Source organism: Vicugna pacos, chromosome 19 (assembly GCF_048564905.1).
Source record: "Vicugna pacos chromosome 19, VicPac4, whole genome shotgun sequence".
Lineage (NCBI taxonomy): Eukaryota > Metazoa > Chordata > Mammalia > Artiodactyla > Camelidae > Vicugna > Vicugna pacos.
The window spans coordinates 20192238-20214502 of record NC_133005.1 but is presented as its reverse complement, the minus strand read 5'-3'; the positions used below and the strand labels follow the sequence as shown (position 1 = coordinate 20214502).

Sequence of the window (22265 nt, the reverse complement as noted above, 5' to 3'; positions counted from 1 at the left end):
AAGGGCTAAGGGTGCTGTAGGGCCAGCTGCCTCTAGACATCTCTCAGACACCGGTCCCAGCAGCAGCCTGTCTTCGGAATGACTCGTTTAAAGGACAGACTCCTCGAGGAAGAGAATGCTGCTGGCTGTTGGCAGCTGGCTCAGGAGTGTGTGAACAAGCCAACGCAGGCCAAGCTGCACGGCCCCAGACAAGGCTGTGCGGAAGGGGAGGCAGCCTGGAGCGTGCTCAAGGCATCCCACTGCCATTTCACCACATGCAAGGAATTTACTTGCTTTCTCTTAAAAGTAATTCAGGAAGAAGGAAAAACCAAAAAGCCAAAGAACCAATACATTTATTAGCAAAAGAGTGATTCATGAAAGGTGGCTAGGAGTGTCATCTTCATCACTTTAGGAAAAACAGTTTTAACTGGTGATGGCTTTGAACTGATTAACTCTTCCTGCTTCCCATATTCATTTGGCAAAAAAGTGAGTCACAGGTGTAATAAGTAAGTTTGATGTATAGCACATACCTGGGATGGTATTATCCAAAATAAACGCCACACAGCCTCCAACAAACATAGCAGTTGTGAGAAGAACGTTCAATACTTGATCGATTCCTGTTATCCCTAAAAATAACACAGCAACAGGTCACTGCCAGTCCAGACAGACCCATCCTTGACTTACAAAGGAGCACTGGGGTGGTCACTAATCACCAGACAACGCAGTGCACGAAACCATCAACTTCTGTTGTGGGTGTGGACGTAAATTTTTCCTAGTAACATTTTAAACTACTACGAATACTTTCAACAATAATCAAAAGTTATCTCCATAAAAATTCCTAACAATGTTCACAGAAGAGCAATCTAACAAAGTTCACCCTATAATAAACAATGACGTCTTTGGGGGTGTTGTTTGCAGATTAAAAAAAAAATCACTATAAAAGATGACTGTTGTAAGGCTGAAAAATTTACAAAGAAAACAACAAAAATATCTGTGGGATGAGCAACCAAATAAAGGGCTTCAGAATCCTAGGTTACTAATTAGTGCTTAGCTGCTTTAATTAGGAACAAACTTGATTTATAAAGACGTTATCACACGAATGTGATATATTAAGATGTAAAACGCAGGAAGAATTTTGTTATTAGATGTTCAGATACTTTCTGTATTTAAAAACAGAATGATTCCCCAACAGAAAAGAACAAATGTTGGTGAGAATGTGAAGAACAGAAGTCCTTGTGCCCCACAGGGCTGGTGGGAATGTGAAATGGCTCACCTGCTACTGAAAACAGTTAGGTGTTCCTCAAAATGTTAAACACAGAATTACCATGTGAGCCAGCAATTCTACTCCTAGGAAGATACCCAAGAGAAATGAAAATGGGCACTCAAACAAATATAGTCAGTCCTCATTATTGGCAGGCTCTATTCTCTGTGAATTCGCCTACACACTAAAATTTACTTGCAAACCTAAAATGAGCACTTGTGGTGCTGCCACCATCCTCCATGGATGTGCGCAGAGCAGTGAAAACTTTCGGCCACCTAGCGCACGCGCACGTTTCCAGCTGAGGTCAAACAAGGTAATGCTTTGCCTTCCTGTTTCAGCTTTCAGACTGTAAGCAGTGTCCTTTTAGCACTCATGCAGTAGCACATTTTTTTTTTGCATTTTTGTGAGTTTTCGTCGGTGATCTCGCTGTTTAAAATGGCCTCATGTATCGTGCAGCTGTGCTGTCTAGTGTCCTAACTGCTAGACGGCCATGACGCGCCTAAATGGAGAAGGTGTGTGACAGATGAGCATCATTCAGGCGTGCGTTACAGCGCTGTTGGCTGTGTTTCCCCAGGAGCAATGGTTCAGGATCTGCTAAGTCCAAGTTCACAATGACTTCACGGAACACAACTACCACAAATGAGAACTGACTGTACTCAGACACCAATGTCCGTAACAACACCATTCACAACAGTCAAAAGGTGGGAACAAACTAAATGTCTATCAATGGAAAAATGGATAAACAGATTATTATATATACAATGGAATATTATTCAGCCATAAAAAGGAGTGAAACACTTATATATGCGATAACATGGAATCTCAAAAACATTCTGCCAAATGAAAGAAGCCAGGCATGAAAGATCACACATTATAATTCCATTATATACAATATCCCGAATAGGTAAATCTATAGAAATAGAAAGCAGATTGGTGGTTGCCAGGAGTTGGAAGAAGGTGGGTGATCGAGATGAACTGTTTAATAGGTATGAAATTTTATTTTGGGGTGATGAGAATGTTTTAGAAACTAGATAGAAGTGGTGGTTATACAACATTGTGAATGCACTAAAATGCCACAGAACTGTTCACTTCAAAATGGTTAATTTTATGTTATGTTAATTTTATCTCAACACACGCACATTATGGTCCCCAATTCTGTATATAATGTCAGCAGCAAAAGCTGTTTCCCCTTTGTTCGTTCTTCATGACATTTGGGTTTTAAAATAAAAAGGAGTTAAAAAGGTTTCTCTTGCCAGGGGGACGGGGGGTAGGAAGGGACAGACTGGGATTTCAAAATGTAGAATAGATAAGCAAGATTGTACTGTGTAGCACAGGGAAATATATACAGGATCTTGTGGCGGCTCACAGCGAAATAGAATGTGACAATGAATGTATAACTGAAAAATTTGTGCTCTACACTGGAATTTGACACAACATTGTAAAATGACTATAAATTCAATAAAAAATGTTAAGCTTTTAAAAAAAGGTTTCTCTTGAACTCAAAGTAGCTGTAATCCCAGCAGAAAAACATGTTTTGCAAATTGTATGAAGTTGAATTTCAAGCAATGATACATTTTAATATAGTATTAGTGTAAAAAATCAAAAGGTTTTACGTAGGTATTCTCCCAAAGGATAAGGTCCTGGTTTTAAAAACAAAAAAAGGAAGGAAGGAAGAAAGACCTTAACATGCACATAAGTTATGTGCACAGGCCAGCCCCTGTGGGAAGTACAAAGGGCTTCTTGATAAACTTCAGCAAAGTGGGATTTAAATGAAATACACAGATGGACAGTCACCAAACTATTCCTGCAAGTTTCAAAGTCCTCTCCGACTGGTGAGGAGCTCTTTGCGAATTGGTGGCTGTGGTTCCAACTCCCCGGCAAGATTTGAGGCCTGTTTTCCCTACCTGTGACAAGAGGGTTCTGTCTGAGGTAACTTGGAAGGACGAGCCCAAAGAAGATTGAAAATCCAAGCACGAAGAGGTTCCGGGAAGAATTTAAATCGATGAACTGCAGGTTAGAGAGCCCAACGGCTGTGATCATTCCTGGAGAGGAAACATCAGACCACAAGTTCCATCAGCTCACCCACGGCATGGATGACAAGGAAACACTCAGGCTGTCGCAGGCAGGCTCCCTACAACATCCCCTCTCTGTCCCATCAGAAACAAGTCGGGAGACACAGGACACAGGACCACCTGGGTCTCTAGTCCAAACGACCCTCGGCCCAGGCACTATTCGAACTTATTATTATAAACATCACACTCTGCTTCCTTTAGACCAGGCAGAAAACTGTGGACTTTGATTCTCCCTTAAAAAACTGTATACAAACATTTCTATTACATTGGGGAACCCACCCAAATTTCCTGATTACCATAGCTGAGTGGCACAGAGATCAAATCAAGTCCCAATGTAAAAATGGTCAGTTTTTAATGGCACAGAGGGGAAGATACTTGAGTTAAATCCATTAGAAATACCGACTAGGGGGACTAACATTTAATCTGATTTTTCCTAGTTCAATTATTCTGCCTTTAACATCAATTCAACTCAGAAAGTGATGCAGGTTTTTACATTTTTAAGGTACATTCCTTTTGTATTTTAAGACAGAAATTTATTGTTACCTTCAATCTTACTGAAGGGATTCCTTAGCAAATGTGAAGAAAGAAAAGGAACCTGAGAAGGAAGCTGGCTATCATGGAAATGGAATTTTACCAAAGAGAGTACAGAAGAGGGCACCAAGCACAGGATCGGGAAGGGAGGCGAACAGGGCGCTGAACTTCCCGATCATGCCCAGCGCGAGCATGAGGGCCGCGCCGTACTGGATCACCCGCCGACTGCCAACCTGTGGGGCACACCAGAGGGCAGAGAAGGGTGGTCACCTCGAGGTCCTCTGGCAGCACAAACTTCCATTCAGCCCCGCTCCACCCCCGCCCCAGGCAAACGTGACAAAATCCGCAGACAAAATCTAGGTTACTCTTCAAACTTTTAGTTAAGAGGGGTCAGTTTCATTTCACAATGAGGACTGGCTGCAATAAATAATTACTGTTAGACATCCAGAATAAAAAGACTCCCATCACCTCTCCGTGTTCCCACCCCATCTGGTTCTTGCCGGAGGCTGGCTCCTCTGCTCCCCTTGACTACAGGGACCCTGGGGTTCGGCCTTCAGGTCTCTGAGCCCTGGGCAATGTCACCTCAGTGTGCACCTGCTCCTGGCTCAAATCCGGGTTTCTAATGCCCACAGTCAATGGCCAGGATGACCTCCTACTGTCCCAAATGCAAAAGCTACACTTTACCCCCTCTTCTCTTCTAAGTTCTGGCACTTAAAACAGACAGAACCCCCAGACATTTCTGGAACTTCCTCTCCCCCTGGTGTCTTACTCAGGAGAGGTGGCACAGCCTGGAGGCCAAGGAGTGCCGATTCTAGAACCCACTTGCCTGGCTCCTGTCCCCACTGCAACTCTAACTGTGTGATGGGCTTAGCGCCTCTGGGTGGCAGGATCCTCAGCTCCGTAACAATGAGCAGTGTCCTTCTGCTCTGGGGATTAAATGAGGCACATGTAAAAGAGTCTGAGCAGCCCCTGGCAAGTATTAGGGTACTTGGCATCCCCCCATCAGAGCTGGCTGCCTCTGGCCTTTCCTCTGTGCACCTGTCCTCTCTATGACAGACTGACCTTTCTAACACTGTGATTTGGGAGGTCAGTTCCCTGCCTAAGTCCTCTGGCGCTCATCCCCCTTGTGGCCAGTTCTCAGACACATCTTTCAAAGTACTACCCCAATGCTACCTCCTCTGCAAAGCCTTCCTTGATTCCAAGGCTAGGCTCTCCCAACTCTGAACTTCTGTAGCACCAGGTAGAGGATTCTTCATGCGGCCTCAACTTTATTTGTTAAGCTTGATCTCTGCCTTCCTAGTGACTGTCACTCAGGCAAGGAGAGATGGGGCTGGCACTGGGTTCAAGAATTCTTCACTGTTGGCCCCTGCTCTGTGCTGTTTCCCCCAAGAAGACACCTCGAGGGCATAAACTGGATAAAAGAGGTTCCAGAAGCGGCTAGGGTGGCGTCCACAGGGCCTTGCTTATGACTTATGGTGAAGAAAAGGTGGCTACTTAAATTTAAGTAGTTAAAATGAAATAAATTAAAAAATTCAGTCCCTCAGCTGTACTATCCACATTTTCAGTGCTCAGTAGCATGCGTGGCTAGGGGTTCGCACAGCAGACAGTGCAGGGGTGGAACATTTCCACTACTGTGCTATGTTCTCCTGGATGACGCTGGGCTGGAGCTTCCAACAGCTTCTCAGTGGGCCCAAAGGTCAAGTTAAGAATACGAGTCAAAGCTTTTACTGAGCTGTCTGGCTAGAATCAGTTTCAGTCACAGCTGACCCCGGAGGCCAGCCTCCACTGTCATTTACAGCTCCTCCCACTACAGAACCACCAAGTGCAGGGAAGCAGTGAAAAGGGCCAATGCAAACTGGCAAATGGCAAATGGAGCCAACTGTGGTATGCTTGGCTGTAGTATATGATAAGGAAGCCTTTCATCTACCGCTTGTTCTGCAGTAAACATTTTTAAGGACCTACCATGTGACCAGTATTTGCCAGACTAGAGGGGGCAGTGGTGCATACAAAGATGAGTAAGTCATAAGCTTATGAGTAAATAATTGTACTGTTGCAACTGTTATGTTGTGTGGGAGTCCAGTGGGAAGAGAAGTTCTGAAAAGTCGGGGAAGCTTCCCTGGAGATGATCTTGAGGGCTGAGTAAAAGTTTACTGGAGGAAGAGCAACCAGAGGGAACCACCTGTGCAAAGACTACCTCCCACTAGGGCAGAGCCACGCTGGCCCCAGGAATGCCTGAAACAAAGGCGCTTTTATGAGAAGCATGGACGGAAGGCTGATTTGCCTTAGATGCTGTCCCCAAAAAGCAGCAACCAAGCCACATTCTTTGTTCAACAAACGTTAACCCAGTGCCCGTCACACACTTCTGCTCCAAACACCAGGGACATGCCCCAGAAACCTCTCCCTCCTGGTGAATACATAGAGCCTTCACATCTCCTTTCTCGCCACCCACTACCTGGAATCGCCTCCCCGCCTCCTTTTGACCTCCTTCCTGAACCGCAGGCCACTGAAAAAATTAACACTGCATTTCTGACTTTCCAAAGTGTTCAACAAGGTGGTCTGCGGCAGAGGAGAAATGGCCTCCCTCTGGGTACCATCAAAGAGCTAGTACAGCCAGAGGAGATGGTGCTTACTCTGTTCCTAGAAATAAAATTAGGGCTAAGTATCATATAATAACATTATCTTCAGTTTGCTGTGCCTCTAACCACATGCTGGGACTCTCTGCTAAGTGCTTTACATCGAGTTATTAATTCCAACAACCTACAAACTATCTTTATAGACAAGGTCTTGGAGAGGTGTTGTAACTTGCCCATGGTCACTTTGGGAGAAAGTGATGGAGCCAGGGCTAAATCCAAAGCAGCCATCTCCCCACCATGTCATGCTGGCCCTCTGTGGGACAGATGTTAGAACACTCTCAGCAGAGAGGCCTTGCACATGCAAACCAAGCCATCCAACCCTTAGAACTTCAGAACATACAACGGGGTAGGCAGCCTCAACTCTGATCACGTAGTTCGAATGTTCATGTCTGTACATGGAATGCCATTAACTGGATCAAAGATAGCAAACAGTTGAGTTGCCAGGAAATAGAGGCAGATTCTTTGGAAGAGCCACAGATCAGTTTCTGTATGCTCTGGAAGTCTGATGCAATGGTCCGGACCAGCACTGTCTGAAAGAATTTCACAGGATGGGAATGTTCTGTATCTGTGCTTTCCTTTGGCAGCCACCAGCTACATGTGACTACGGAGCCCTTGAAATGTGGCTAGTGCAACTGAGAAACTGAATTTTTCATTTTAACTAATTAAAACTTAAATAGCCACATGTGGCTACTGACCACCATATTGGGTAACACACATCTGGATCTAAAATTGTCAGATTTCAGACCTGAGTTCTAATCAGAAAAGTGACTGTACCAAGTCCTTCAGCTGGATGAGAGACAGAACATGGGCTAGAACTTACGCTTCCTTCTCCCTGGACAGTGATCTTCCATCAGCCACATGGCTCAAGCCACAGAGAAATTCCTGCTGCAAGTCCTACCTCCTCACCCCAAGACTCCTGCGTAGAGGGCACGATTATACCCCCTTGTGAGTCTGCACAATGAAAATCAATCCCAGGGCTGACACTGCCCTTAAACAGACAAGGCCTTTGCCTGGGGGAAGTGGGTCCAAAGGGATTCAAGGAGAAGATCAATCAGCCCAATTAAAAAATGCTGGCAGGGTGCCTTTCCAGCATAAGACGGCCCCATCCAAGTTACAATAATTACTCCCCCAAACCATCCCAGGCATGTCTTAGAAGGGAACCTTAGTGAGCAGCACCACTTACTCCCTACAGTGATGCTGCTCCGTCATGTGGGATGTGTCTTAAAGGGATGCAGCAAGGGAGCTGGCATGTTAAACTGTTTTCCCAAGAGTCCCTCTATCGACAGCACCTTTACTCCTGCGTTATTCTGGATTAGTTACATGTCTACATACAGGCTTGTGGCAGAAAACTGAGAGTGAATGGCTTATGCCTCCACTTGACCCCTCCCTTAGCTCCATGCGCTCAGCATCTGCTTCTCACCACGGGCAGCAGCAGGACTCAGGCACCCTGGAGGAAGTGACCATCAGGCAGCCCTCAGTGCCATGTGCCAGGAGCGGCAGGCAGCCAGTGGGGCCACCAGCACGCCTGGAGCTGAGCTCTGCGGTGGCCTGGCCAACTTAGAGGAAAACCAACTAACACGTCAGGTTTGCACCCTGCGTGCCCTGCTCCCTCTCACCTGGATTTGCAGTCACAATTCACTAAACTAGTATTAGGTTTCTTTTTTATCTGGTTATATAATCTTGCGGAGAGCTGGGGGAGGATTTCTAATTTTAAAGAGGTTAAACAGTTCTAGAAGGCTCCAGTTCACCCAAGTTCAAAGGATACAGGGCTCAGGTGAGGGAGACCTGTGACTCATGCAGGCAGGCCCAAACGGTGAACCAGTTCCAACAGTGTCTAGCTGCGCAGCATAAAATGTCCAGGGCCAAGCTGCCTTCCTCAACACCTTGAGCAAACAGCGTGCTTTGGCCCAAAGCAACTGGGATACAAAATTTATCTGCTAGTAAATTTGAAAGGCCAAGGAGCAGGCTCCTTTCTGCTGATGCTGGATCATGGTGTCTGTGTTTGGAGTGGGGTGGGGAGGGGAAACAAGTGGGGAGGACTCCAGACCCAGGCCCTGCTTCACCCCGAGAGACTCGCTACAGCTTGTTTCATCCACTAACTCCACAACAGATTTCATCTGAAAGAGATGAATGACGCTGCTATAGTTTGAAAATTGCATTAATTCTTTACTGTAGGATCGATTAATTTTTTCCATGACAAGTAGTATCATCTCTCATCTAGTACTTGGAACATCTCCTAACTGGTCTCCTCTCCTCCACCCACCATGGTCTACGTTCATCATAGCGGCCATAATGATCCTTCAAAGAAAATCAGATGGAGTCACTCCCTGAGGGACCCCCTCCTCCGTTCAGCTGTGGCAGCATATCAGGCCTACATGACCTGGTCCTCAGTTACCTCAAGGACCTCGTCTGCCCTTAGTGGACCCACTCCCGCCCCCAACTCTGCTCCTGCCCTGGGGGCCTCCTTGCTAATCTGCAGCATCCCAACCTGATCCTGTGACAGGGCTTTGCACTGGCAGTGCCACCTGCCTGAACGAGTGCCCTTTCCCCGGGTACGTGCACAGCTCCCTCCTGCAGCTCCGTCACGTCTCTGCCCAAGGTCATCTTCTCTGAGGCTTAGCCTGACCACCCACCCCACCTAACACTTACTCTCCTGATCCCCCCACCCTGCCGCATGTTTCTGCCATACTGATTATGCTTACTGTTTATTGCTTGTCTTCCTCTGCTAGAATGTGAACTCCACAATGATGGGGATATTTTTCTTTTTTTTATTCACTAATGTATCCCAAGTGCTTAGAACAGTAGCCTGGCACAGGGTAGGTGCTTAATAAAAACCTGTAGAATGCATGCCGGAATAGCACCTGAGTGTCTGCCTACCCAGACCAGCCAAGGGAAAAGAGACCTCTATCAGCATTCCAAAAACCCACCAACGAAAACAAAGGAGATGGGGGAGAAGACGATCTCAGAATCAGAGGCCTTCCTTTGGGAACTCACAGTGACCAGACCAATCAATGAAATGGATCAACACTTAGAGGTCCAATCACTTAATTAGAAAAATATCTGTACCTTAGTAATTCCCAGAACTCCAATGTTGGGACTGGATGAAGTAGAGCCATTCCCAGTACCAAATATGCCATCGAGAACACAGGAGACGCCCTCCACGAAAATCCCCCTAAAACGTAAAGGAACGGGGAAAAGAGAAACAATCATTCAAGGGAGGAAGGAGTCTAAAATATGCTCTAAATGGTTGTGACCCGAAGGCAGGGCTCACAGACCTGTAGCCTCCACGCTCTCCAGGAGGGGTTAGCAATGCAGAATCTCAGGCCCAACCCCAGAACTGCTGAAGCTGAATCTACATTTTAATAGGATTCTTCATGCTCATTCAACTTTGAGAAGCATGTCTCTGAACCAAAGATTAGATACAGGTGTTTAAAAACTATTTCAAAATTAAAAGATTTTAGCTAGAAAACAGTCACTTGTTGTGATCTAAGACAAACACGGGTCATCCACTGATTTGAATTCTCTATTATTAAGATACAATTTTATCAGAAAGGAAATGCTTTGTAATTTTATAAACACTAGGAATTCTAGAAGAATCAGTCTATGAGTAACTTAATCATATGCAACAGCTCCATTAGAGAAAGACGAAAAATTCAGGACTGTAAACCCCAACAGAACCAATGCAAGAGATGCTCAGACACCAGCCCGCTGGCTCTCACCACACACAGTCCCTTCCGGAAGGGTGGCAGCTGGCTGGGAGAGCGGGAATGATCTGGGCTATTTTCTCTTCTCCGTAGCCTCCATAGGGCCCAATTTTCCCCCAGCATCCAGAAACTAAAGACCAGGTCTTCTGAGAATATAAACTGTCACAACTCATCAACATCTAGATTCTACATACTTCATCTATTCCCGCTCTTGTCTCTATGTATGAGTTGTAACTGTGAATAGAAGACTCACCATCTACTCCTAAGAACAGTTGGGAAAACAGGAAATCAAAGAGGACACACATCCACGACCCCAAATCAAGCAAAGAACAATGGCAGTGTCTGGCACTGGTTACACTGAGTTTCAGGGCTGCAGTGGTCTCACAGACAATGGCTATGTGACTGTCACCATGAGGAAGAAGGGTGGGAATTCTGCTCCGTACCACAGATGAAGAAAATGAGAGCCAAACGGGGGCAGTGACTTATCCAAAACAAACAGTCAATAAAGGGCCCTGGTGCTTGGCTGCTTCTTGCTGAAACTCCTGGTTTCTTCTCAAAGATTATCCAAACCGAAGAGCAAAGTAGGAGGGGCTGGACCCAATGAGATGCTCATCCTCCCAGGCACGCACCTGTTTATCGCATGGATGGGGGGCGGTGGGGCACAGGACAGTCTTGCGCAGGCGTAGTAGTCCCCGATAGACTCGATAATACTGGCCACGACCGCACTGAGCATGCCGATGACACCGGCCGCAGAGACGGTGGGCAGTCCCCACTGAACTAAGGAAGGAAAACAAGTATGAATTCCTCACGCACTTTCTCAGAGGGGCGGGCAAATTGTCAGGACACTGAGACACTAAGTCATTTCAGTATGTCAGAGGACTCCACAAGATCCACTCAGACTTCTGAAGAAGCTCATGGAAACTTAATTTTTACAACTAAGTCCTCAGTGCACGAGATACCTAACTGTTCTGCTGAGCTGGATGAAGACATCCACAAGCAGAACTGGTCTGCTTTACATCTTTATTTAAAAGAAGAAGGTGTCTGGCTGGAGGAGGAGAGCGTTTCTCTTCCTGCTTCAAAGCCACACCCAGTGGTTGCTAAATTACAATTTAACACAGCCTGTTGTGCTGGGATAGGAATTCGGACAACAAGGATTTTCAGCCCTGCTGTGCAAAGCATGGTACAAAATAACAGTGCTCCTGCCCATGGGGTGGCATCAAATGAAAAAGCAGAAAAAAGTCATCTGCTAAATTTAAATCCGAACAGTAAAGCATGGCACAAAGTACAGGCAACTCTTCTCTAGTATAATACCAGGACTTCTTTTCCTTTTAAGTAAACCATGTTATGGAAAATTAAAGAGTTTCCTTAAGAAAGCAAAGAGAAGTCCCCAGGTAGCTTCATTTTGAATTTCCAGATTTAGTTAATTTTTATTAGAGATTTTTTTTTCTTCAAAAGTATATCTGTTTGGACACTGAAAGTCATAGATCTTGTTTAATAAAAACAGCATGAGGAACTTTCACTGTTAGAGCAAATAGCCTTTGATGAAGTACCTAGACTTCCTTTCCTTGAACCACTAGTTACAACAGAGCCACTAAGTAGAAAGCACAGTGAAAAAAGGAAGGTGTATAAAATGGTCTCTCGTGCAGGAGCCAACAATCTGGTGAGGGACCAGGACACTGAAGGATCTAGGAACAGTGCAATGGTTAGAATTCAAATGAAGGCAACCCAAACCAGGTCACAATGAGCATCAGTTAGAGTCAGGAACTGACACAGTGCCTGTCCAAGAAGGGTCTGGAGAGCTGGAGATGCATGGGGAGGGTGTCCTGGGCACATCAGTGGGTGGACAGAGTGGGGCAGGAATGGGCTAGTGCTCAGCAGATGGGGTGTGTGGCATAGGGCAGGCAGGTAAGCTGTCTAGAGGGGCGTGGCCTCTATCCCATAGGTACCAGGGGCAACTACAGGTTTGGGAAGAGAAAGATGATGCTTCAACTAAGACATGCAGAATATGCCTGGAGTGCCCAGCCCGCCTGGAGCTACTTCACTCCGTGGGAGCAGACCACGGGGTGCAGAGGCAACCATGACTGGGAGTTTAAGGTGCAGGCCCACCAACAACTGGCCTGGTTAACGTCTCATCTCCGCGTTGGTTTGGAACGAAATTCTTCTCATGCAGATGATTCATCAAGCAACGTCTTGTGTTTTCTAAATCACCTTTTCATATAGTTACCTTTACTGATGTAGCACTGTGGTCTCATTTTAGTGTCTTGATTTTGGGGAAGAGATTCTTATTTTATTTTGCCATTTACTATTTTTCAGAAATTGCCTTTTATTTTCTCAGTCTTTTCGCTTTCACTGCTTTCTAATTTTTTCCCCTTTTGCCTGAAGCCCTTCATTTTATTTTAAAAATCTTTATTCCATTTACTTCAACACATTAAATTTGTAATCTTAATTTTTGATCCCTTTTCCTTCACTAGAAACTTTTGTTACTTTATAATATAGCAGGGTTTTTCAACCTCAGCACTGTTGACATTTTGAACTAGAAATCTGTATTTTCAACAACCAATTTGGGTTTTCTTAGCATATTAAAGACTAAGAACCACTGTTCTAGATATCTAAACACTTGTCTCTGAATTAAGTCAAACATCAGAGAGCACATAAGACTACATCCTCCGGCTCCGGGAGCAGCTCTTTATCTAGGCGCTCTGGCAAGAGAGGAGCTGGCGGCAGTCACGGGCTGCTGCGAGGAGGAGCCAGGCAGCGCCCTGTGCATCATGACACGAAACACCGGCCCTCCTTGCACACGGGTCCCGCAGTCCTGGGGGAAATCTCTCTGGTCTCCCGACACATGCACAGCTGCTTCTCCTGGGAGCTGCAGGCACAGGCAGAGAGGACACAGTGCATGGGCCACGGGGCCTTCCTCCCGCCTGCGCTCCCATGTCTGCTCCTTGTGACTCCCTCACCAACTAACTTATAATCTGAGATAAAATGAGATTAAATCTATGTTTATGAACCACGTATTTTTTTTAAGGGGGGATAGGCACACGCGCGCGCGCGCGCGCACACACACACACACACACACACACACAGCTATACACTCGGACCATATGATCTGATGAGAATGTGATTTGAGAAAGCCTAAGCTTTTTAAAGCATTTGTAAATATGTCAAGAACAGAAGGAACAACTGCCAGCATCGCCATCATTTAACATGCTTGGAACAGTTATCTTTGACCCAATCGGAATACTGTTCGCTTTTCCTGCTTTTTCTCCTTGTCACAAAATGTGGAAAATGTGATTGCTTAACGGGGGAGTAAACTGGCACAACCCGAATAAGCTTAAGATTCAATTCTAATAAAAACCCTAAATGTCAGGAACAGGGCCTTCACAGTAGAACAACGAGCATGTAGGAACCACTGGGTTCACACAAGTCACTTTTAGCATTGGGGGTCTAGAAAGCCCTACACATGAATCCAAGAGATACCTCAGCTGGGGATCAATACCCCCGCCACCTTGACAAGAGTTACGCAACACTTAAATTGTAACTTAAGATCTATCTCCCACCCTTCGTGAGTATCAGTTTACCTCTGACAGCTGTGACCAAATTAAAGAAGATTATAGCTACCCATTAAAAGATTACACAAATCCCATCGTGCCTGAGCAGTCAGCTGATCTTCAGGCCCCTCCCACTCAAGTCTGCTCATTTTGGTGACTTGACTGGTACCGTGCAGCTCTGCACTTGTCTTTCTAAGCAGCTGCCCTCAAATCCTGTCCACCAGACCTCAAACCTGGCAAGAGACCCCTTGTGTCTGCAATTTCATCCCAGTGGAACCAAAAGAACCAACTAGTTTATCTGAGAAGGGAGCTGGTTTTAGTCTTTGTGTATTAACTATGGCCCTCTGGGGACAGGGCCTCCAGCCTCCCTTTTCTGCTGTCTAATCCTCTAAGGGCCAGAATGGTAAGACCCTCAGGGGATGTTCTGGGACAAAGTAGGCCTTCTGCGTTGCAGAGCCTTCTGCCAACTTCCCACCCCTCTAGGTTGGGCCCTTGTAGGCTCCTGACCCCTCTGGCCACCAGAATACTTACATGGGTACGGGACCTTAAACCACGGGGCTACCAGAAGCACACCCTGCCTGGCATCAGTTCGAGCATAGAAGCCATACTTCGTGCTGTCGGGAGGGAAGACGTCTGTTACCGTGAAGATGAAGCAGAGCAGCCAGGACACAAGGATGGCCAGGATGATCTGAAATGGTCAAAGGAAAAAGCTGTCAGGCCAACTGAGATCATGGCTGTTGGCAAAGCACACACCTTCCTACAGTCTGAAAGTCACATTCCAGAACCCACCACGGTCAGTACTTTGCAGAAAAAACACCACATAACTGGGTCTGCTGAAATCCTGTTTCTTGAATGGAATCACATTTAGAGAGAGTAGTTTTATGCAGATAAAGTTATTTAGCTCCAAGTCTGGCCAGTAAACTAAGAATAATGGTCAGTGTGCCTAAAGAGGCCATGCAGAGTCAGATCTCCTTCAGTTCCAAGGACAATCAGTGTCCCCTCACACACTGCTAAAAGGCCCAGAATTGGAATCTTCTACTCCTTTTTAAGCTTTTAAACTTTAGGTCCACAGTGATTTGAGTGATGTCACCACACAGACATGGTCCCCCAGGAGGACCTGCTTAAAACTCCTCTTTTCACATAAACATGTTACATATGAACCAAAGGCAATGTTGTCAGAAAAAAAAATAGGTGACTACTCACAGGGAACATTTTGAAAAGCTGTAACTTGTACGCAGTCCATCCTTTCTTGGATTTGTAAATTGGGAGAGGAAATTTAACATTTCTGGCATATTGAGAAAACAGTAATACTAGGAAAATTGTCCTGAGGGGAGAAAGAAAATGAACCAGGTTAAAGGCTGTACGTCTGTGTTAAAAATAATACTCAAAGCTTCAATGGCAAAACTGACCACTGTGCTCAATTCATTTCTCTAAGCTGCTAGTCCCCTATTATTTGGGAAATCACATCTTTTGGAAATGTCATTTTTGGAAAGACATTAGAACTCTTTTGCTTGGCATTTCTTGATGAAATCGCCATGTAATGCTTTGGCTAAATATTCCTTAATAAAGTAAGAAAACCAAAGAATGTACACATTGATAGAAAAAGCTCACACCGTGTAAGGAAAAAAGAGAAGACGCCAGATACTGTACAGTATAATCCCAACTAGCATACAAGAGGGCGTGTACACACGTACACACAGACACACACACACGCATGCGTACAAACAGGCAAAAAGGGCAGGATCCAAAATGCTCACAGGGATTGGCTTCAGATGGCAATATGATTTGTAACCTTTCTTCTGTATTTTCTGATTTACTTATAAAGAACATAAACTACTTTTAAAAGGTAAAAGGTAAAGCTTCAAGATTTAAGAAAGCTATAAACAACAGAACTCAGCATCAGTAATAACACTCCTGCGAGGGCTCCGTGTGTCAGACATTACACAGGGGTCTTCCCGCCCATCATCCCAGCCTTCCGCCGCAGCTTTTATAACCATCTGCCTCACACAGAGACAGAGCCCACAGCCTGAGATAACACAGCTGGTGTTTGCAGGGCAGGCAGGCCAGGGTCCAGCTCTGGAGCCTGGGCTCTGAACTACGCTGCCACACTGCTTGAGAGGGCAGGGATGCATGGGCTGCCTCAGAAGTACCTCCACCCCAAGTCCCACACTCATGACCCAGGTACAGTGAATGCTGCAGGAGGCAGCGTCAGCCAGTGACCTCCCTGCTGCAGGACCCAACACATCCTCATCCGTCTGGTGCACTGTGTGTGGCAGGTGTGAGATGGCTTCCCATCAGTGAAACAATGAAGTCGGACAACAATGTGTCTTATCACCCACAGGAACTCACTCTCTCCTTTATATCCCAAGACAGAGTTGGCAGGAAAAGCGGGTTCTCAGTCAAAGCTAAGCTTAATTGTTCCTGGGCACAGTTCCAATTGCTAAGATGGAATTATCAGAGCCACTGACAGCCGGCCAAGTGCAGCTTCACGGCCACATTCCCAAAGAGGAGTGGACTGCAGCCAGCTGGAGGGAAGACTGTGCAGCTCCGCCCTCTCTCCACCTACACGGGTGCTACACTGACCTGGTATCAGGGTTTCTGCCGTGCCACGAAGTCACCAGGCCAGTACCAGCTCAAAGATGAAAACACACCTGGTGCCCAAGTTATTTCAACTCCCCCAGGGTGGTGAAGTTTAACAAAAAACAATATGGCAGATAGGGACACTAAACCAGGTGTATTTGAAACAGACCAACATAAAATGTTCCTGTTTTAGAAAAATGTTTTATTTTCAAGTATAGAGTAAGATCCAAAAAAGCCCTGTATCTGCTATTACTGGTATCATTACTGCAGGCAGCGCCCCGCCCGACAGTTACACCTACACTGTGGTGTCACTTTTCAAAGCGTGTTTAAAAAGGGAAGGGGGACGACCCTAACAGAGTCCAAGGAAGGACGCCCAGATTTCAGGCCCAAATCTAGCAACTGAAATGGAGGAAGTGGACTGAGTGGATGAACACTACTCTTCTTCTATTTTCATCCTCAAAAACACCTGTGGGACAGCAGGGCAGGCGGCCCCACTGCAGAGAGGCAGAAGCAAAGGCTCAGACGAGCCTGAGTTCACAAGCCTTGGGCCAGCAGAGAAGGGACAGGATCTGAGCCCTGATCCTCCGGCCAGCGTCCTGTTCACCACACCAGGGACTTTTCATCTCATGTGACATTTCACTTATTTGTCTGCCTCTGTTTTAACCTTAGAGATATTATGCAAGCAACATATACTAAGATGTATAAAAATTATAAAAGTCAGGTAAGTAAAAAGAAAGACAGAATCTTGAAGTCTGCTCATCATCCCGCCACTGGGGGACGACCACGAAGTACTCTGGTCTATCGATTCCAAAGGGCTTCCCTTCCCAGGGTTTTTTAGGGCAGGTAGCTGGGTCCCAGGCCCTAGGGTTAGAGAGGGAGAAGGGACTGTCTGATGTCATCCTTGCCCTTGGAGCACAAATAGGTCATCATCTGGCCCAAACTGGGGTCATAATGGACATGCTCCTTCCCAACCAAGCTTGTAGCCCCTGTTAATGCCGTGACCTTAACAAATGGTGACCTGCATCAGCACCTGAGTGGCTGCTTAGCATTCCATCCCATGTGGTGGAAGGACCACATCCTGTTTAACAAGTCCCCTATGGCATGACACTGGGAGCAACAGAGACAACTGCAGTGAATCACCTCTCCCTGGCACCTGTCTGAATAGCTCCTTACGGCAAGTTCCTAGAACTAGAATGAATCTGTCAAACAGTGAACATCTTATTAAAAAGTGCTTGATACATACTGCTAAATACCTAAAGAAAGGCTGGATGAATTTACAATCACACCCAGAGACCAACAATGTCCATTTGCTACTCACTGCAACACAGGGTCTTAAACTTTTAAATCCCTACCAATTTCATCAATTTAAAAACTGTACTGTCATGCATTTTAACATTCATTCTTTACACATGAGAATAGATATTTCAGCATCGTTTGCAACAGCAAATATTTTAAACAATGTGCATGAGTACCAACTGGGGAATGGTTTAATAAATTCAGGCTATTTCATACTACTTGACACTGGGCACTTTCACGAAGAATTAAATAGATCTAAACACACAGTCCTGGAAAGGTGACCTTGACAAATTCTGGAGTGAAAATCAAATTACAAAATAATTTAATGGTAAAGCTGTATATGTGCACGTTTGTATCTACGCATCTATAGTATGAAACATGGGAGGATAAATACTACATTTTTACTAATTATTTACTCATGAGAAGACTTTTTTGAGGAATAGAGCTGTGGGCAAGGGACTACTATTTTACTTTAGATTTCTCTGTTTAATTACTAATAATTCAAATGCCTAGAATTTCAACGTATTTGGAGGTATAGATAAAATGAGACTTCTCTTAAGTGTCTGGTGACGGCACGTGGTGATTTATTACACTGTTCCATTTTTGAATAGGATCAAAGGTATATGTGAGAAAGTTTTCTGCACACCTGCATCTCAGAGATTGCAAGGAGCCTCACAGTAGAGAGAGATGCTGAGCGTAAGCCAGTGCTACCCAAGCACATTTGCTCAGGGTTTCACATAACCCCAGGAAGGAAAACTTAGTTCAGTATCTCCCTTTTGCATTAGCTCGGTCAAGAGTTGTCATTAAGATAGGATTGTGAAGTTTCCATTCTTTCTCAAAACTCCAGAACCAGTTTTAACAGTGTGGGAATTCTCTCTTCCTTGAAGACGTAATACACTCACTGTCTAACCAACACAGCACATCCTTTAGGAATGGAACTCCTTTGACAACATTCTTAACTTTTCTTCCTATCGTCATGGGTATTGCTCACACCTCCCATTCCTCCCCTCACTTATTCACAGCATGCTCACTGAACGCCTGCTCTGGGATGGCTGCTGAGCCAGGTGCTGGAGGTACCACAGTGGCCAGCACAGAGCTGAGGCCCTGCCCTCACGGAGCTGACATGCCAAGCACAAAAGAGGAACTCTGGAAACTAAAAACCAGGAGAGCAGAAATGGTTTCAGACATCACGATGACAAGAAGACCTAAAAGCTTCCAGAATTCTAGCATGAGTCTTACTGAAGTTTCAAAGAGAGGATACAGAAGAGGAGGCCTTGAAGAGACAATGGCCAGGCATTTTACAGGACTGAGAACGGACCGGAAGGGACCAAAAAGGAGCTGGAGACCAGTTTGGAAGTGATGGCAGTGAAGACTCAGAGGACAGACTTGGGGGCTTTTTCTGGAGGTGGGACAGAATGGTGAGCTGCACATGCAAAGTGAGGAAAAGTGAAGAATGAAGGATGACTATAGGGTTAATTACAGACACACATCACTATATACACATATTACTACATATAAAATAGATAAACAACAAGGACCTACTGTATAGCATAGGGAACTACAAGCAATTTCTTGTAAGAATCTGAAAATGTGTGTGTGCGTGTACGTTTAACTGAGTCGCTTTGCTGCACACCTGAAATGAACACTGTAAATCAACTACACACCAATAAAAAATAAAACAAACAAACAAAAGGAGTAACGGATATCTTCAATGAACTTGAAGTACTGTGCTAAAGGACTGGCACTGACTAGCAGGATTCTGGCAGGAATCATGGCCCCCTGACAGGTGTGCAGGGCTGTTAGATCTGGGAAGCCACGTCCCCTTCGATCCCAACACACCAACTGCAGCATTTCTGTCTCCTGCCAGTCTGGAAGTATTTCTGAGTCTCATCTAAAGGATTTAGCTTCTCAGTATTTCAATTCATGTGTATGAGACTTAGCATAATCTCAAAAGTCAAGAGCTAATGGCGTCACCATCTTAATTCTTTCCCAAAGTTTAAAACCTTACAAAACCCTCCCTCCACACATCGCTGCCAGATCTGTCCTTGCAATACCCTGACTGCCTGTCACTTCAACAATTCCCTGGCATAAAGCAAATAAGGTTTAAACTATCAAACTAATATGAACATTAAAAATCCCCTGAAGTTTGCGTAAATGTTCAAAATATTCCAAGAGGCTGTCCCTCTTTGTGTTGGTAAAGAGGAGAGGCTTTTACTGTCCACTCCTGGGTGGTCTCAGGACACTTACAGCATGGCGATGCCCCAGTGCTTCCCAGCTCTCTCTCCTGCTGCCTGGAAACCAGAGAGGCCAATGAGGGCCACTGTGGGTGTGATGGTCAGAGGCCCAATGTATTTCAGCAGAGCCCCAGGCAGGCCTAGGAGACCGATGACCACTTCTATCAATGAGGACATGATGATGGCTCCTTGGATCTGGAACAAGAGAGGACACAGACTTAAGAGCAAGCTGCTTATTCATCACACACTCCAAATGTCACCAGCAACCACAACTGACAATTCTGTAAGGCACCAAGTTATTATACATCAGGCATGACACAGCTGGAAAATTTCTGGGGAACCCCAAAAGAAACCAGTGGGGCTGTCTGGAATCTAGCCAATCTAAGTATGACCCAAGAGTATTGCAGAAGTGGACACTAGACACAAAGTCAGCTTGCCTTCTCCACGAATTAAGGCAGACATGATCTATAACTCTCACTTAAGGGACACTACATACAAAACCAACCTCAGAGGAACAATGCAATACAAGGATTCTTAATTTTAAAAGCGAGCCTCTGCAGGACATTTAAAAGATAGTGTTACTGACAATAATTCTAAAGGAATGTATCTATTGTGCCGAGTGGCCGTATCCGTGTTAATTCTGAACTAATGGTGAATGAACCTACAGGTTTTGGATGACTTGGAAAACTGTCAACCATTCTTCACATTTAAGGACGCCCATGCCCTATTCTATTCAGGTGCACTGTAGCAGACAAGCATTTTTAATTCTTTCCAGCAATACTGGCAAACACTGAGGCTGGAGTGAATAGTTTTGCAAACTGTCGACAAGTCTCTGTGGCTCTTTTCAAAGGGAGCTATGCCCCTGGCCTGGTTGCACTGGAGAGTGTAAGTGGACAGGCGTGTGAGTGCACGGGAGCAGAGGAGAGAGGAAGATGGGAAGGAGGGCAATACACAACAGTGTCTGACTGCACAAAGCATTTCTACATGCTGTATTTTATAGTGATGCCATCTAAATTTAGTCTAACAACAGAAACGAACGTGTCAGTGGCTGAAAAAGAAAAGGAGAGCTTAGTGCAAGCAACTGTAATTTCTTGGGCACAAACAACACTGAAGCCGAGAAGAAACGCAAAGAAGCCACAAGCAGACAATTTTCATCTTTTACCTCGCGTATTCGGGGATACCAGATGTGTTCTGTGTGTAACAGCTCCGTTGTTCCATTGGCAACCGAAACATCTTGAAAACAAAAACAAAGACAAAATTTTTCTTGGAGTGACACTGATGCTTCACCAGACATATTCATTTTACTCTTTTTAAGAAGAATTTCCTCCCTGTTCTAAGTATATTTGTATAATATACTTTCCCATCCCTAAAATTCAAGTTACGACAGTACGGCATTATCATACTGAAAGGTGGATTCCCCATCACTAACTTAACCAAGTTTACTCAACGACTAAGAGCTCCCAGCTTCTCAAAGCTGACTGAACTGGTGATGCACGCTGTTAGTCCCAGCCTCATACAAAGACCAACCTTTGCAAGTAGCTCATTGAAATGCCCAATAGCAAGGTTGCCCGACTGCGGTTTTAAAAAAGCAGATAAAACAGAGGGCGTTTTCTAGTTCCTAAATTAAATCAGTGGTTACAAATTAACTCCTAGGAGCAAGGAAGGAACTGAGGGCTGGAAAACTTTGCTCCTAGAACCTAAAAATTTAACAGTATTTTGAGAGAACAACAGGTCCATCTGCTTTGCTCGAATCCCCTATCTGGTCTTTTCCTGACACTGGGTTATTTAAGGATCTTTGCAGTCACTATGAGGGGGATGAGAGTGGGGGATGAAAGTCATTTGCAGAAAAACCAAAGCAGCCAGCTCCTTAAAAAGCAGAGATGTTTCAGAGAAGGGATGCTGATGCAGCAAAGAGAGTGATTACTCGTGGTTCATAAAATCCACTGAAAGAAAGAGGCAGAAAAATAGCACAAACATTTTTCTCTTCTGTTCCCATATTTATCAGTTTCATTAGCACAGAGAAATGAGGTCCTTTTCTGGTCCTTACTTGCTCTGGGGTTAGGGAGGAACAAGTGGATAGAGAGAGAGAGACAGAAACACGATCCACAGGTTGGAGCGTTCTAAGCTGTTTGTTGGTTTGTGTGTTCTCTGCCTGATTCCAGAAAGGATTTAATGCTGCTGCAGGCAGCGTGTCTGGGCCTCCCTTCTATCACCTGCGTTAAAGGACCCCAATGACATATGTGGAAATAACTGCAATTACCTGTGGTGTTACATTTCCATTTATCTAAAGACAGGATGGCTCGAGCAGGGGCCAGAAATGCAAAAGCACTGGCCTGAAACAGGGGTAACCTAAAAGAAACGAGACCAAAACCATGATCACGGCATCAGGAACTACCGAGGTAGTTCACTATTTGACAGCTTAACAGT

General features: G+C 45.2%; 1 protein-coding gene across 6 annotated transcripts in view; it reads right to left on the bottom strand.

The window, feature by feature from the left end:
- Window positions 1–22265, bottom strand: part of SLC23A2 (solute carrier family 23 member 2) — a 111624-nt gene that overhangs the window by 5754 nt on the left and 83605 nt on the right. For all 6 annotated transcript variants that reach the window (XM_072943852.1, XM_072943851.1, XM_072943853.1 and 3 more), the window contains 10 exons: window positions 22099–22187; window positions 21001–21071; window positions 19852–20033; window positions 14932–15052; window positions 14260–14416; window positions 10810–10957; window positions 9543–9648; window positions 3947–4076; window positions 3145–3282; window positions 510–605 (listed from right to left, as the gene is read on the bottom strand). In XM_072943852.1, coding sequence (XP_072799953.1) covers window positions 510–605; window positions 3145–3282; window positions 3947–4076; window positions 9543–9648; window positions 10810–10957; window positions 14260–14416; window positions 14932–15052; window positions 19852–20033; window positions 21001–21071; window positions 22099–22187 — 1238 coding nt within the window. The remainder of the gene's footprint in view (window positions 1–509; window positions 606–3144; window positions 3283–3946; window positions 4077–9542; window positions 9649–10809; window positions 10958–14259; window positions 14417–14931; window positions 15053–19851; window positions 20034–21000; window positions 21072–22098; window positions 22188–22265) is intronic.